Here is a 14,843-nt window from a genome sequence, read left to right on the forward strand (position 1 = left end):
AGGGCAGTGTGATAATGTGTCATGTCTACTTGTGCACTGAGCACTCACGTCCGTGATGTTTGATGCCTCTTATACCTCTCTTACAGCACCACCATGACAACAGAGAAGAGCCCAGCGGCAGACCCTGAGAACTCAGAGCAGCAGCAGGCAAAGGAGGAGGAAGGGGCTGCTAACACACAGAAGCAGGAAGCATCCCCAGAGCAGGGGTCCGGGCCCAAGCAGAAGGCATCCAACGGCAACACACCCACAGCTGAGGAGCAGGGTCGGAAGGAACGCCGTGCATCTGAGGGCAGGGGTCTGTCCCGTCTCTTCTCCTCCTTTCTCAGGAGGCCCAAATCCCAGGTGTCTGAGGAGGACAAAGACACCGATGTGCCCAAGGAGGGTGGAGGGGAGCAGAAGGACTCGGGGGTAGGAGCCAACCCTGATGAGGAGGAGATCCTGGTGAAGGCCCCGATTGCAGCTCCTGAGCCGGAGCTGAAGACTGATCCATCTCTTGACCTTCACTCCTTAAGCAGTGCGGAAACACAGGTAAAACACCCTGCTTGGCATGGCAGTGTGTCTGCTTAGGCAGAATTATAGAACAATTCTTATGCATTGACAGTGAGATAGAGAAGAAGAACCCCTGAGATGCTGAGAAGTCTCTTTGTCATCTCCGTGTGTTGCATAGCATGCTCCAATATCAAACCATACTGCCAAATACTCACTCTTGAGAGTGATCTTAAAACACCCTGCGCTGTCTCAGTGCTCTGCTGAGCTGTGGAAACTCCCTCAAGAACTTGGGTTTGAATTCATCATTCTCAGCATTTCTCATTTGGATGCCCCATAACAGCAGGGACTGCAGTGCAAACCCACAGCCTTCCTTCAGCAAGAGCCATTTCAGATGAAGCATTCAGGGTTGGGTTGTTGGGTTTTTTTTTAGTTCTTATTTCAGATTGACGTTGGTGGCTTTTTGAACTGTGACACTCTGCAGATATTTCTGCCGTGAAAGCATTTGTGAGGTGCTGCCTGTTTGATAAATGCTGACCGACGGGCATTACGGGCTTTGATTCCCTGCTCCCTATTATCCCAGCCCTGCTGGGACAGAAGTCAGCGGCTTGTGGACGTTATTGAGTGTCTAAATACCACAGCCAGTAGTGCCTGTGTGCGGCTGTGCCTGGCTGTGATTTCATGAGATGTGATAGGGCTGAATTAACAGCTCACCACCGGCTCAGACCAGGGTTTGGCTTTCCCTTCCTCTGCCGCAGCCTCGTGCTCCTGCTGCAATAGGGCACTTCCAGCACTTGTCCGAGTCTGCTGTGGACTCATTTAACCTGCTTAAGAAAAAAAACAACACTTCCTTCCTCCTTCTGTTCCCGAACTGTGTCCTTTTCTGCTACTTGAGTGACTTAAACTGGCTCCTAAAGTGCTTCAGTGGGCAAAAGGAGAGGTTGTCAGGGCTCAAAGGCAACTTCCCCTTTTGGTGGCCTGAAAATTGGCATGATCTAACCTGCCCCAGTTTCTCTAATCGACCCCTTTTTGTTTTTACATCATCTATTAAACAAAGAGAATGACTTGAAGTGCTGTACAAATTACCATTGCTCAGTGTGCTTGTTGTCCCACTCACTCAGGTTGTGGGTTATGCATCTGGGCTGATAACAAACGTAGGGGTGCAGTGCTTGTTTCACGGGCTGGGTTTTTGTTTGCCCCATCTAACTGGCTGTGCTGGGATTTTCAGCCTGCGCAGGAGGAGAGGAGGGAAGAGCAGGAGCCTGACAGCAAAGACCTCGAGGGCAAGGAAGGAGGTGAAGGGAAAGAGGAGAGCGCCAAGGCAGAGCTGAAGCCAGAGGCTGCAGAGCCCAAGGCAGACAAGGATCTGAAAGCTGCCCAAAGATCCATAAGAAGACACAGAAACATGTACTGCAAAGTTGTCTTGCTGGATGACACCATCTTTGAGTGTTCTGTGGATGTAAGTACATGCAGAGTTTGTTTCTTCTCGTTTTCCCTCTCACTTCTCCTCCCCTCGAAAACTACCACCAACACTATTTAATGGGGATCTAATTTGCTGCCAGTGAGTTGCACAACAGCTTTTACTGCACAACCATCTTGCTGTAAGCTGTGATAACTTATTCAGTGTGTTATGAAGGAGTTGGTTTGTTTCTTCTGTGATTTCCAGGCACCTTGTTGTTAAAGGTGGGAGGAAGTTTAGAAGAATGTTACCCCTCTTGCTGCTCATCTTCTCTCTCATTTTCATACCAGACGAGAGTTCAGTTTATTGTGCCGTGTTGGGATTGTCTAAATATCTTCTGCCTCTTTCATCTGAATAAAATGTGTTGTCATGTTAATCTGTGCTTTTCTGTTCACCCACAGTGCCTTTGACTATCAGGCTGCTGGCTATCTCCCGTAGCTTGGATGTAAAGAAGAACAAGCTGCATTTAGCTCAGGGTTTGAATATGTTTGCAGTAAACAATTTAAAATTATTATGGTGACTTACAGAAGAGCAAAGAGCTTTTATTCTGCTTTATTTTGTGCATTCTCTCTCTGGGCTGCCATGCTGTCAGGGCAATAAAAAGCGAGCAGAAATGCCTATTTCAGTATTGAAGTGCTCGCCCAGAATATTAATAATCGGGCACTCATCAGTGGAGCACTCATCCACCAGCTTGTTTTCCTCGTCCCACCAGCTAAAAGGTATCTGGGCACTGGGCTCCTTGTGGGAGCGTCACCTCGGGTGATCCTGGGCAAGTAGGTCAGTGCTGGCAGTTTGTGTAACAGCGCAGCCATTGTTGCTGAGCGGGATCAGCACGGAGCATTGCTGCAACACTGGGTGTTTGTTGGGGATTTCATGTGGAGCCCCCCAAAAAAGCCACCTGCTGTCTGGCAGCTCCTGTGCTGTGCTGGTCTGGCACAGCCATCCTGCATGTGCACAGCATGGCAGTGGGTTCAAAGCAGTGGCTGCTATTGATGAGCAGCTCTTGTCTACAGGAGTAGCCTTGGCTTTAATGCCTGTATCATCTTATAGAGGGCTGGAGCATCTCTCCTTCAAAGGCAACAGGCTGAGGAAGCTGGGCTTGTTTGGAGAACACCCTGGGGAGACCTTGTTGCATCATTTGGGTACTTAAAGGGAGCTTATAATGAGGGGAGAGACCATTCACGCAGGCAGACAAGGAGGACAAGGAGAAATGGCTTTTAACTGAAAGAGGGGAGATTTGGGTTAGATAGGAGGATAATTTCTTTGTCCACAGGCAGTGATGCCCTGACCCAGAGAGCTGTGGGTGCCCCATCCATGGAGCTGCTCAGTGCTGGGTTGGATGGGCTCTGGGCAGCCTGAGCTGTTGGGGGGCAGCCAGCTCACAGCAGGGCTTGGGGTGTGGGGGGCTGTAAGATGCCTTCCAACCCAACTATTCTGTAATTCCAATCTAGAATGTTGAGAATTCAAGCCTTAATTGAGAAGGAATTGCAAAAGTGTAGGCAAAGGCCAGCACCAGTGCCTTTATTCATAGAGAATAAGTGCTTTCAGACGTTCCTTCCAGCTGACAGCCGTAGAAAGCTTTTAATTCCTACATGTCTTCAAGTGCCAGTTCCTTGAGAAATATCCCAGGCTAACACACGAAGTGCATTAACTGTAGAGCTGCAGTGTGTGTGCTAACAGCCTTACAGGGCTGGAATAAAACACGGCTGTGGTCTTTGATCAGTTGCCATGCAAATATGACTAAAAGGGGAGATGCCAGCACAAGCGATGCATTAGTAAAGCTTATTTGGTGTCACTGGAACTGCACTTTCTTTTACCAAATCCTCCAATAGAATTTGCTGCTTTTGGTTACCATAGTTTTGTGCCTTTAGGGATGTTTTTCTTCACGCTTTGGACTAAAAGGGTATCGGTTCTTAGGGCCAGCTCATTCACATGGCTTCTGTAGGATTTTGGAAAAAGAAAAGAAAAAGGAGTAGATGGAGATACTCAGAGAGTGTTTCCGGAGGCAAGGAGTCGAGTGCAAAGCAGCTTTCAGTGTGTAAGGCAAAAAACAGGGAAGGTAGGTTTCATCAGCAGATGGGGTTGTGGAAATGATGATGGCCTTTTGTTCTGAGCCACTGAGTCTTTCATGAAGCTGCTGAGCCAGACTGTCTCCAAAGGGGGGCTGTGATGGAGGCCTGCAGCAGCTTAGTGTCTCACATTGGCTGTGGTTTAATCAGCACTTGGTTGTCTGAGATCCTGATTTCAAGCCAGTCGATGCTTTTCACCTTTCTTTGTAGTGTCTGCTGTTTGATTCTGTTGCCATTCTGCAGACAAAAAGCACTCTCTCCTATGGTGTCTCTTCTGTGTCTTTGCAGAAACATGCCAAGGGGCAGGATCTACTTAAGAAAGTCTGTGACCACCTTAATCTCCTGGAAGAAGACTATTTTGGTTTGGCCATATGGGACATGCCTACCTCCAGGGTAAGAAGTTGCTCTTTTCTGGGTGGATTCAGCTCTTTGCAAAGCTATCCTCCAAGGAGATGGGGATGCATAAGCTGCTGATGCTCTTCTTAAAACTACTTTTGATCCCCTCGCTGAGAAAGGACTAAAAGGGCTTCTTGTATTGTGACTTGAGGAGGAGGTTAGCTCTGCTTAGATGGTATTAGATGGAGCTAAATGCTGACACACTGCAGGGGCACTTCAGTCCTTGAGCCTGTGTTCGTGGAAGGCACAGAGATATCAGCAGGAGTGTGACTGCTTTGCTTTGGGCACAGAGGAGTCATTGCATGGAGGTTCATTTAAAGTAGGGGCAGAGCTGGGCTGTGGTGTATAGAGGCTCTAGGTTTGTTTTCCTGTTCCTCCTCTGACTTGTGACTCCCCTTCCTCTTGTTTCAGTAACAATCTGGGCTTTGAATTCATGCAGGCTTTATTTTACCCTTGGTGTCCTCCTCCTCCAGAGCAGCACCAGCAAATGTAGCCACTGTTAATAACGAGTGGTTCAGTGCATTCTTTGAACGATAACATTGAGTTATGCTGGTAGCTTTATCACTTTTGTGATGGGAACACGGGCAGGAAAGTGGGAGTGAATCAAGGCTTAGAATGTACAGCGGGTGAGCTTGCAGCAGCTGCTGGTTCCCAGCACAGATTCAGCTTCTATGTGCCAGCCTAAAACACACCCTTGGTGGTGCCTGGGGGGACTCTTGGGCTAAGATTTGAGGCTGGAGATTTTGGTGTTTGTTTGTTTTTTTCTAATTGTTTCGATACATTCCCAGCAGGAAGCCACAAATCCCTTAGAGCTGTTAGGAATTTCAGCAGCAAACTGTATGTGCGTCCCTTATCTGCAAGTGTTGTGCCTTTGAAAAGGGAAAACATGACAGGGGTACAGAGCACCAGCTGGCTGCCTTGGCACCACAGTCAGCATTTGGTGGGTTTGAATTGAGGCCTTTTCATACCAAAATTCTTACTCAAATGGTTTTGGTTTAAGGACTCTGGTTGGTTGGACCAGATCAGTGCCTTATCTTTTAAACCCCTGGTTACACTTTAACTCGAGCAGTTACTCAAGCTCTGTTTAATGAAGCTAGCCAGAAATGTGGTAAATTGGAAACAAAGGGCCACTTTTATGTCCTTCAGATCAGTTTCATCAGTCCACACTCTGACTGTTCCCTTGCTTCACTTATAGCTTCCCTGTTGGGCCAATGGCTTCAAGATGTATTTATTATTAAAGGACTAAATAATTGAAAGTATGTATTGCTAATATGCAGGCAAAACAAAGCTGTGTTTGTGCCACAGGCAGCAAGCTGCCCTGCTGGATCTGGGTGCTGCCTGACCTGAGCTCAGGGACTGTGCAGCTTTTTAACCATAGAGACAGAAAACAGACAGCTCTGTCACATCAGTGCATCAGGGCTGAGAGTGCAGGAAGGTAAAGCTGCTGTGTATGGTTTAACTCCAGTGCAGAGGAAGCTGCTCGCTTGAAGCCTGGTTTATCCTGATGGGGGACCTGCCACCAAGTGGCTGATTCACTGCTGGAACTGATCTCAGTAGGAAGTCTATGGCTGTGCTTCTTCACCTCCTGGCAGCTTGCAGAGCAACAGGGAGATGCAGACCTGTGTTCATGTGCAGGGAGAAGGCTGCATGCAGGTTCTCCCATACATAAGCAAGAAACCTTCCTGGAGATGGGTGTTTTCAAAGCAGGAATTACACAGGGTACAGGTGGACTCTGCTTAGCACCAAAGCAGCCACAATGCCAGCATATAGATGGGGAAGAAGCAAGTGCAGGAGCAGCATGCCTGTTTCTCAGATGGGTTTTCTATGGCCAGCTTTACAGGTTAGGGAGGCCAGCATATAAAAAGATAAGATTACACATAAGCATTGCTGTCTCCCTACCGCAAAGCTAACAGTCCTTCTAGTCAAGAGAGATTGGTGTGGGGGTTGCAGTGTGTCAGTTCTTGCACGTCAGGAGACCCAGATGTGCAAATCTTCCTCAGTCCTCAGCACTGCAAAGAGACAGAAGTGCTGGGAGCTGCTCCCACTGCACTTGGCAAAAACAGGAGTGTTGTTCTGAGGCTTCTGTTGTACCATCATCCCACAAAACCCCAAATTACAGAGACAGGGTAGGGGGAAGAAGGATATATTTCTAAATCTGTAGCTGAGATAATTACTAGAAACTTGAGTCATACTTTAAAGAGACTGAGTTTATGTCACGCTTTCCAGCTGCTGGATGTTTTCACTCCCATTTTAGTGATTAGATCATTAAAGAACACAGCTAATAATAGAAGGTCTTTGCAATCTTTGTTCTGAGGAGGGTAAGTACGCAGATAAGGGGCATAACAAGAAGGCAGGCACACGATTTGTCTGTTTTCAAAGGTCTTTGAGGCAAAATGTGTTGCACAAGTGCTCCCCTTGGCTGGGCTTGGCTGAGACCATGCCTGCTGGGATGCAGTTGCAGCCTTTTATAATATGCTGCTTTTAAAATGATAGTGAATATAGGATCTGACAGTGCAGGATGTGCTGTGTAGAGCTGCCTCAGATGCTGTTGCTGTGTTTTCAGGAGCCAGCATAAATTCATTCATTTAAACCCTATTCTGTAAAGGCCCTGCATGATGTAGGGTGCTCATCAGCTGTGTGTGTGCTGAGCCTCTGAGTTAATGGGGTCATCTCAAAGGAGTCAGAACAGCTTCACATTGAAAGCTGTACATTCATATTCATTGTCAGAGTGGAAATTCACTTGCTGAGGCTGCAGACTGGAGTAAAACTTCTAAAACATTCTCTCCATCTTCAGTTTCTGTGCTCACATCCGTGCCCAGTGTTGTCTTTTTGCTGCACTGTTAATGACTTGCAGTTTGCTGTGGTGTTCCTGTAATGTCTGTTACACTGTGAATGCTTTTATCCCCTTACAGACGTGGCTGGATCCTACCAAAGAAATAAAAAAACAAGTCCATGGTAAGTGGATGTGATTTATCAGGTGTGTGTGTGTATGTGTGTGTGCCTTCTCCCCTTCCTTGCACACACATTACTCTGGCCTTGTGGTCCTGAGTGTTGGGTGGGTGCCTGGGCAGGATCAGCACAAGTTCAATCTGTCTGTGCTTCCTTTCTCTTCTTCCTAAGTATTTAGTTATGCTCTACACTTAGGGAAAGTGTCATTTCCTTGCAATAACATAGCTTGGAGTGTGTTTGCCCTGTGCAAGCCGTGCTCTCCTTGCTGCTACTAAATAGGGTGGAAAGGGAGATGTCAGCAGTTGCCATATCAAATCTAAGAGGTTGTTAGAGCTGAGCCCAGCTGCGTGCTGGAGTGGGGCACTGAGCTCCAAGGTGGTTTTAGGATCCAGATATACTGGAATGATAAACAAAGGCCTCAAGCAGGATCAGCGCAGATGCCACATGCTTTGTGAAGGGTTGTAAGCTCTTCTAGCACTGAGTTCATCCAAGATGAGGGCAGTGTCAAAGCTAAGTAAACTTGTGAGGCTTTTGTTTTCTTTCAGGGACAGCCTTGGGTGTGACTGCTTCATGAGTCAATGCTGTTCTATGGGTGTGTTTGGGGGGGCACAGAATGAAGTGTATCACTGCATGGCTCCTCCCTGGTTGAGGTTTTAATCAATCTTAGCAAGTGAGCAGCAAGCATGTATTGTCTTCCTGAAGCAAAGATTTTTTGGAGCTACAGCACTAAAAAGCACAGCAGAAGAGGGAGTTCCAGGGTTGCTCTGTGATGCAATTAGGAGTTGCCTTGCTTGTGCATTGGGCAGCACACACATGTACCAGAGCTTGTAATTGTACCACAAATAATGCCACTTCTTAACATGGTTGTGGGGCTCCTTTCTGTAATGTGTGCAGCAGTGCTGCATGGAGTTTGCAGCAAGCTTTATTGCCACAGCTTGCTCTTGACTTATAAAGCTCTTCCTGCCTTGATGCTTGCTGCTCCTTCCAGATCAATGCCTGTGCTGTGTTGAAGTGTGCTCTGCCCACATGGCCGCGGCACATTAGGCTGCTGAGTGAATTAGCACATCTGTTCCTTAGGAGGCGTTTGAAAAATGGGTCGGGTGATGAAACACTTAATTCATTAACCTACAGCACGTCTGACCTCTCTTCATGAATCTTCCTTTTTTTAATCAGTGAAGAAGTATTGGAGTAATTTAGCCTCTTGGGCTTGAATTTAATTGTTTTCCCCACTAGTTGTGGCACCTTTCACGTGTATTCATCTGCCCTGCTTTGTTTTCTCGTGTGTGTATCCTAGTACTTTTAAATGGGATTCTACCTTCTGCCATCTGCCTCAGCACTGAGCTGTGTGAGGAGCAGCACTGGAGCTCCTGTTTGGGTCTGATAGTCGGCTGTTGCAAAGCTCTTCTGTTTCTAAAACTTCCCTTTGTGTTTTCAGGAGGCCCCTGGGATTTTACTTTCAATGTCAAGTTTTATCCTCCGGATCCTGCTCAGCTGACAGAGGATATAACGAGGTGAGTGCCCCATTCATCTTGCTAGCAGATAGAGAGCTTGCTTAGCAGCACTTCAGCACCTTCAGGATGCTGCTGGAATCAGGTTAGCAGTGAGGTGTGGAGTCCCTGTGTAGGACTGTGTGATGATCATCTCATAATTAAAAATACATGGGAGAAAAAACATTGCTCTTAATTCACATTGGTGCCAAGTGATGACTTTGTTCAGTGCTCGGGAGCAAATTTCCTCAGGTCTCTGTAAATAACATTAATGTTTTTTCTTCTGCCAAAGGTATTACTTATGTCTTCAGCTTCGACAAGACATCATCTCAGGGCGGCTGCCTTGTTCCTTTGCAACTTTGGCTCTGCTGGGTTCCTACACAGTGCAGTCCGAGCTGGGAGACTACGATCCTGACCTACACAGCACAGATTACATCAAGGAATTCAAACTGGCTCCAAACCAAACAAAAGAGCTTGAAGAGAAGGTTGTGGAACTTCATAAAACATACAGGTAAAGTGCAGTGGCACCTAAAAACTGTCTTTGTAGATTGTTCTTTTTTGGCAGGTGCCCCATATGAGCGCTCCTTTTCAATAGTATGGCTGTGAAAGTGGGGTTTGTTTCATACCAAAATGCAGATTTCTGTGCTTTAACCTTGTTGTTTCTATTTTAATATGTTTGTTTTTGGATTTACACAAGTTTTGGGTTGTGATCTGGTTGGAACAGATCCCATACTGTTGTGTATGTGGTGTATTCTGCAGCGTGCTTGGAGTTTGCTGCTGTACATAACAAGTAATGCATTATGGTGTGGAATTATTCCAGGTAATGCTTGAGGGGACAGAAATGCATTATGCTGTCATCGTGTCCACAAATGCATTAGTGACCCGGGCAGATGTGTGTTGTTCTGGTGGGGCTGGAGGGCTCTGATGTCAGATCTGAGGGTCACAGTGGCAGACCCTCCCCCACATCTCATCTTGACCTTATTTTTGTAGATGCTCTCAAGTGCTTTGGTTGCAAAAGCTCCATGGAGCTGTGTGCTCTCAGAGGAGTGACATGGAGAGCATCCATAGCCAGCAAGCGGCTGCACAGTTCCAGTGATACTTTTGGATTTTAGGGGGAAAAAAGCCCATAAAAGTGCTCCAAGGTACCAAGGTGCTGTGGAGGTGTTGCACTAGCAGCCCCCTGACCTGTGGGAAGCTGCTGGCTATGACACACTGATGGTGAGAGCAGAGCATGTGGAAACCAATAACTGAAGTGCAGCCGTGGGGGTGGGCGTACATCCCTGGCTATCGTCGCAGCTACAATTAATGCCTCACTTAAGCCTACATATCAATACTTAATCTTGATTCCCCTCCATTTGCACAGAGAGGAACGAGGGGCAATAAGTACTGGGCCACTGACAGGCTTCATGACTTGGAGTCAAAGGCCCTCGGCTGTGCCAGAAGCAGCAGATCGTATTGCTGAATTATTCATGTCTTTTGTTACGAGGTTACTTATGTGTGGGACATAGCTTTATTTAAATACACTTCTGTGTGCAATAGGGAGTATATAATATGTGTGCATCTCATCTCTGGTCCGTGTTCTGTGAACTGTTGGAGGATTTCAAGTGGAAAAGTGTTCATCCTCTCATTTGTGGAGCAAAGGTGTGTGTTAGAAACAGTCACTGCTCTCAGGTCCTATGCAGGACACTGTCCTTGCAGTGCTCTTTGTCCTACGCACTGCTAAATACCACCATTTACATTGCACGCTGCATGGATGTGAGTGCTCAGCAAGAAGGACATCAAAGCAGTGAACAAAATGAAGTGCTGAGCTGCTGAATGCACCTTGCACAACTGAAACTTATTAACAGGGACACTTCAGTAACGTTGATAATAGCTTCCATTATCAGGATGTTGCTGTTAAGCAAAGTTCTGCTGTGTTGCCTTTCCTGCAGATGGTACCATCTGTTCCCAGAAAACGTCTCATTCATCTCGTCTACCCCAGCAGGGATATCTGCCATGTGGTTTCAGCTGTCCTCAAATAATAGCTGGGTTTGGGAAGGCCGTTCTTGACATGCACAGTACCTCTCACTCCTTGCCTTCAGCTGAATTGGAGTATTCTCCACTTGGAGTTTTGTACCCTGTGCCATGCTTTTTTTTTCACAGATCAGTTACTTTCTAACCTGGTGTTGGTAGCACTGAACTGAAGAACGATGCTTCTGTTTTATGGGGGTGTCTCAAAATGCAAACGTGTGCGTTCAGAGCAACTTAATAAATTCATCATCTGGGCACAGATTTGCTCGTGCTCAAAGCAAAAGATCTAACAAGTAAATGGATTTGTGAGGTCTGATGCATCTCCTCATTAAAGCAGCATTTATGGAGATGCCAAACCCTTTCTCTCTTTCCCCAGATCCATGACTCCGGCCCAAGCAGACCTGGAATTCCTTGAGAATGCAAAGAAGCTGTCAATGTATGGAGTTGACCTTCACCACGCCAAGGTAGGAATCAGTGGGAGGTGTGGAGATTAATGGAGAGCTTGAGGGAAAGACTAAAGGAGTAATTTGGAGGACAACATGTAGCAGCTTAACTCTGGTCTGTGCTTAAATGTACGTGTGCTTCCTCAGGACTTGGAAGGAGTGGATATCACTCTGGGAGTCTGTTCCAGTGGCCTTCTTGTTTACAAAGATAAGCTGAGAATCAACCGCTTCCCTTGGCCCAAAGTCTTGAAGATTTCCTACAAACGCAGCAGCTTCTTTATTAAGATTCGCCCAGGGGAGGTACGTTGTGGCTTTAAATTAAATTATCTTCTGATATCTTTGGGAAGGAAGCAAGCTTCCTACTGAGTAGGCATTTTATATTCTCTTGTGCTTCTGATACTGGCTTGACCCTTAGTTTGGCTCTTCAAGTAGAGCCCAGCGACCTTGCTGAAGTGCTAAGAGAGATGAGGAAAACTTTAATATGTCATCCAGCACCACCTCCTGGCACAGTCTGGTATTCCCACATCCAGGCTGAAAGCAATGCACAGCTGAAATGGTTAGAGGGCCTCCTCCTTATCTGGAAATGAGGCAAGATATGGGGCAGGCCGTTACTTTTCTCACACCTGAGCTCCTCCTGCATGTCTGTGGAGTGAGCTTAGTGCTCCAGGGTAGGACAGGTAGATGGGCTGGGACTGCACTCCTGAAACAGTTGCCTCTTGCCAAACCTAAATGACTTATGTTTCCAACAGCAAGAGCAGTATGAAAGTACAATTGGATTCAAGCTACCGAGTTACCGGGCAGCAAAGAAGCTGTGGAAAGTATGTGTTGAACATCACACGTTTTTCAGGTGAGTTTCCAAAACGAATAGGCTGATTAATGCTGTAGGTGAGCAGCTGGAAATGAACACACCTTCAGCATTCCTTAGGTTCCAGCAAAACTTGGGGTGAAATGATTGCAGGGAAATGAAATGCTTACATAGCAATGCATTTCCATGCAGCCTCTGTGTGAAGTCTTCTTTCTCATGGAGCTGTGTGTCGCTTCCTAGATCCATAGGCTTGCTTTTAACTCACATGTCTGCTTTCCAGGCTGACTTCGACTGAGGCCATCCCCAAGAGCAGGTTCCTGGCTCTGGGCTCCAAGTTCCGTTACAGTGGGAGGACACAGGCACAGACCAGGCAGGCGAGTGCCATGATTGACAGACCTGCACCCCAGTTTGAGCGCACAGCGAGCAAGAGGGCATCCAGGAGCCTCGATGGAGGTTAGTGGGCAGCTCTGCTTTGTGCCCCTGCAGCATCTCGCCTGGGTTCAGCTCGTTGGCTGTGTCTGATTTTGCTTTGATTTGGTGAATGTAGGGTTTTGATCCCTTTGAAAACTATTCCCTGAATGCTGCTAGAATTTGCTTCTTTATTGGTAAAAAAACTCAACTTCTTTAACTTCTCACTTTAATGCAAGACCTGCATGTAAAAGATAAACCCTATAAGTAGTACCACTAAGAACTGACTGTCAAAAAAACAGCTGTGGATGTTGGTGCTGAAGGCTCCTTGCCAAGTTCTGGTGTAACCACATTCAGCCTCAAGACATTTTCCTTTTGGGAGATGAAGAACTGTAGGATGTTATTGATGCATTATAGGATGGGGTTGAAATTAGATGATCGTTATGGTCTTTTTCAACCTGGGCCATTCTATGATTCTTTGTTCATTGGATGTAGATTCTTAAGTTACATTGCTTTCCTTGAGGGGGAGAGATTTGCCACTGTTGCTTGAATCTTGGTCAGTGTCTGTTAAGTGGATGCTAATGCTGAAGTTTGTGGCACATCCATCAGATGGGCTCTTTCCTGGCCATTTTAAAAGGTCCTGATAGCAGCAGACAGAGCACAAGAGGTGAAGTATGAAAGGGGGAGCGATGAGAGTTTGCTGTCCTGGATCTGAGTCAGGGGGTGCTTGTAAAGTTAGGGCTCCCGGCTGCAGTGCTGTAACCCAATGTCAGGGCATAGAAGGAGCATCCCATCAACGTAACGCTTCCATCCCCATTGAGGTCTGCTGCCTTTTTCCATCCACTGTGCGGGCAGTTGTTAACATGTGCACCATTTCTTCAGCTAAACGTGCGACTCAAAAAGTTGAGTTCAGAGCCGTAGAGGAAGAGAAGCAGGAGAAGGTGGTGGTGGTTGAGGTTCCCGAACCAAAACCCGTGGATCAGTTCCGAGAGAAGCCAGGTATAGCTGTGGTGGCTACAACTCTCTGCAGTGCGTTTGCTATCCTTTCCCCTCTGAGATGCCTTTACATCCTTGTTCCTGACAAGCCTGGCAGCTTTCTTTCTTGCTTCTTTTCAAGGAGAGTTTTGCAGACAGAGGACAGGCAGCCTGGGAGAGCCCCACTTCTCATTCAGCTCCTGCTTTGCACCCTACTAGGCAGCAACCTGGGGAGGTGGGGAAGCGGGTAGGATGGGTGGCACTTCAGAACTGTCTCCTTATTAATTTGAGTATTCCAAAGTTCTTTTCCCATGGATGTGATACCATTTATAAAGCTTCTGGAAGACTACTGATGAAGGCAGCAGGGGTGATGTCTTTCTTCCTCACTTAAACAGGCAGCTCTTGTGATACATTGCATAATTCATGTGCATTGTGTGCTGTTCCATTTCCCTTCTTCCACCATGAAGATTCTACAGTGAGTGTTTGACGCCACTCATTTTCAGGTCTGAAATCCAGCCCAAGGTTTCATGAATTGATGTGGCAGATTTCCCCCCCTGCCACTGCCTCCCCTCTGTTCCTGCAGTCAACACAGCCCTCTGCTGTAACAGCAGAAGATGGAGTTAGCACGTAGGACAGCAGGATGGATGGATGGATGATCTTATGAGGTGCTTGAGAATAGTTTTCCTGCCACCCTCAAAGCTCAGCTGTGCCTTCAATGGGAAAGAACCCAAAGAGCTGATTGGTTTTGGATTTAACTCTCCCCCAGTATCCTATTGGGACTGTCAGAGCTAGGAGGCAGTTGCAGCGTGGAAAATTATTGCTGAGCGATGCTGGTTTAGGAAACTCTTTGCTATTCTGAGGCTGCCTTGGTGAGGAACCTCCATTCCCTGTCTGTGTGCTGCAGTGACTGCCGTGTGCCCGCGGGTCTCCAAACGCTCCATTAATGCATGCAAACCTCTTTCTAGCCAAGCACGTGCTTGAAAGTTTTGAGATGAAACCCATTGCAGAGGAGGAGGAGGAGGAGGAGGAGAAGGTAGAGGTGGCTCAGGTTCCTGTTGCTGAGCCAAAGCTGCCAGACCTGGTGCAGCAGCAGTCAGGTACCGCCACGGCTGTGCATGGCACCTCAGGTACCCACTGCAGTCACTGCTGGGTTGGAGTGGTGCTGTAAGGCAGGCTGCCTTGTTTGCAGTGGTGTTCATTGCTGGTGATATCACCACCAGCTTTGCCAGCGTGCCGGCCCTTGTTGTTGTGTGAGTGGAGTGCCTTGATGTGGCTTGGCAGTGCGCTGCTGCACTGGAACTAATGCCAGCTGTGTGTGACAGCCTTCTAACACTTGTGTGCCCCTGTCCCTTTCTG

The 14,843-nt window shown here is 47.2% G+C and overlaps 1 protein-coding gene across 50 annotated transcripts in view; it reads left to right on the forward strand.

The window, feature by feature from the left end:
* EPB41 (erythrocyte membrane protein band 4.1) overlaps window positions 1-14,843 on the forward strand; it is a 65,154-nt gene that overhangs the window by 24,065 nt on the left and 26,246 nt on the right. For 20 of the 50 annotated variants that reach the window (XM_085518435.1, XM_085518436.1, XM_085518439.1 and 17 more), the window contains 12 exons: window positions 87-528; window positions 1,715-1,945; window positions 4,303-4,407; window positions 7,323-7,365; window positions 8,795-8,870; window positions 9,139-9,357; window positions 11,233-11,320; window positions 11,447-11,599; window positions 12,049-12,146; window positions 12,385-12,557; window positions 13,395-13,511; window positions 14,453-14,614. In XM_085518435.1, coding sequence (XP_085374561.1) covers window positions 87-528; window positions 1,715-1,945; window positions 4,303-4,407; window positions 7,323-7,365; window positions 8,795-8,870; window positions 9,139-9,357; window positions 11,233-11,320; window positions 11,447-11,599; window positions 12,049-12,146; window positions 12,385-12,557; window positions 13,395-13,511; window positions 14,453-14,614 — 1,907 coding nt within the window. The remainder of the gene's footprint in view (window positions 1-86; window positions 529-1,714; window positions 1,946-4,302; window positions 4,408-7,322; window positions 7,366-8,794; window positions 8,871-9,138; window positions 9,358-11,232; window positions 11,321-11,446; window positions 11,600-12,048; window positions 12,147-12,384; window positions 12,558-13,394; window positions 13,512-14,452; window positions 14,615-14,843) is intronic. The other 30 variants (XM_085518457.1, XM_085518431.1, XM_085518456.1 and 27 more) reach the window with 5 other exon arrangements.

The sequence above is a fragment of the Coturnix japonica genome, chromosome 17 (genome assembly GCF_054131305.1).
Source record: "Coturnix japonica strain WE chromosome 17, WE-NBRP24, whole genome shotgun sequence".
NCBI classification, from domain to species: domain Eukaryota; kingdom Metazoa; phylum Chordata; class Aves; order Galliformes; family Phasianidae; genus Coturnix; species Coturnix japonica.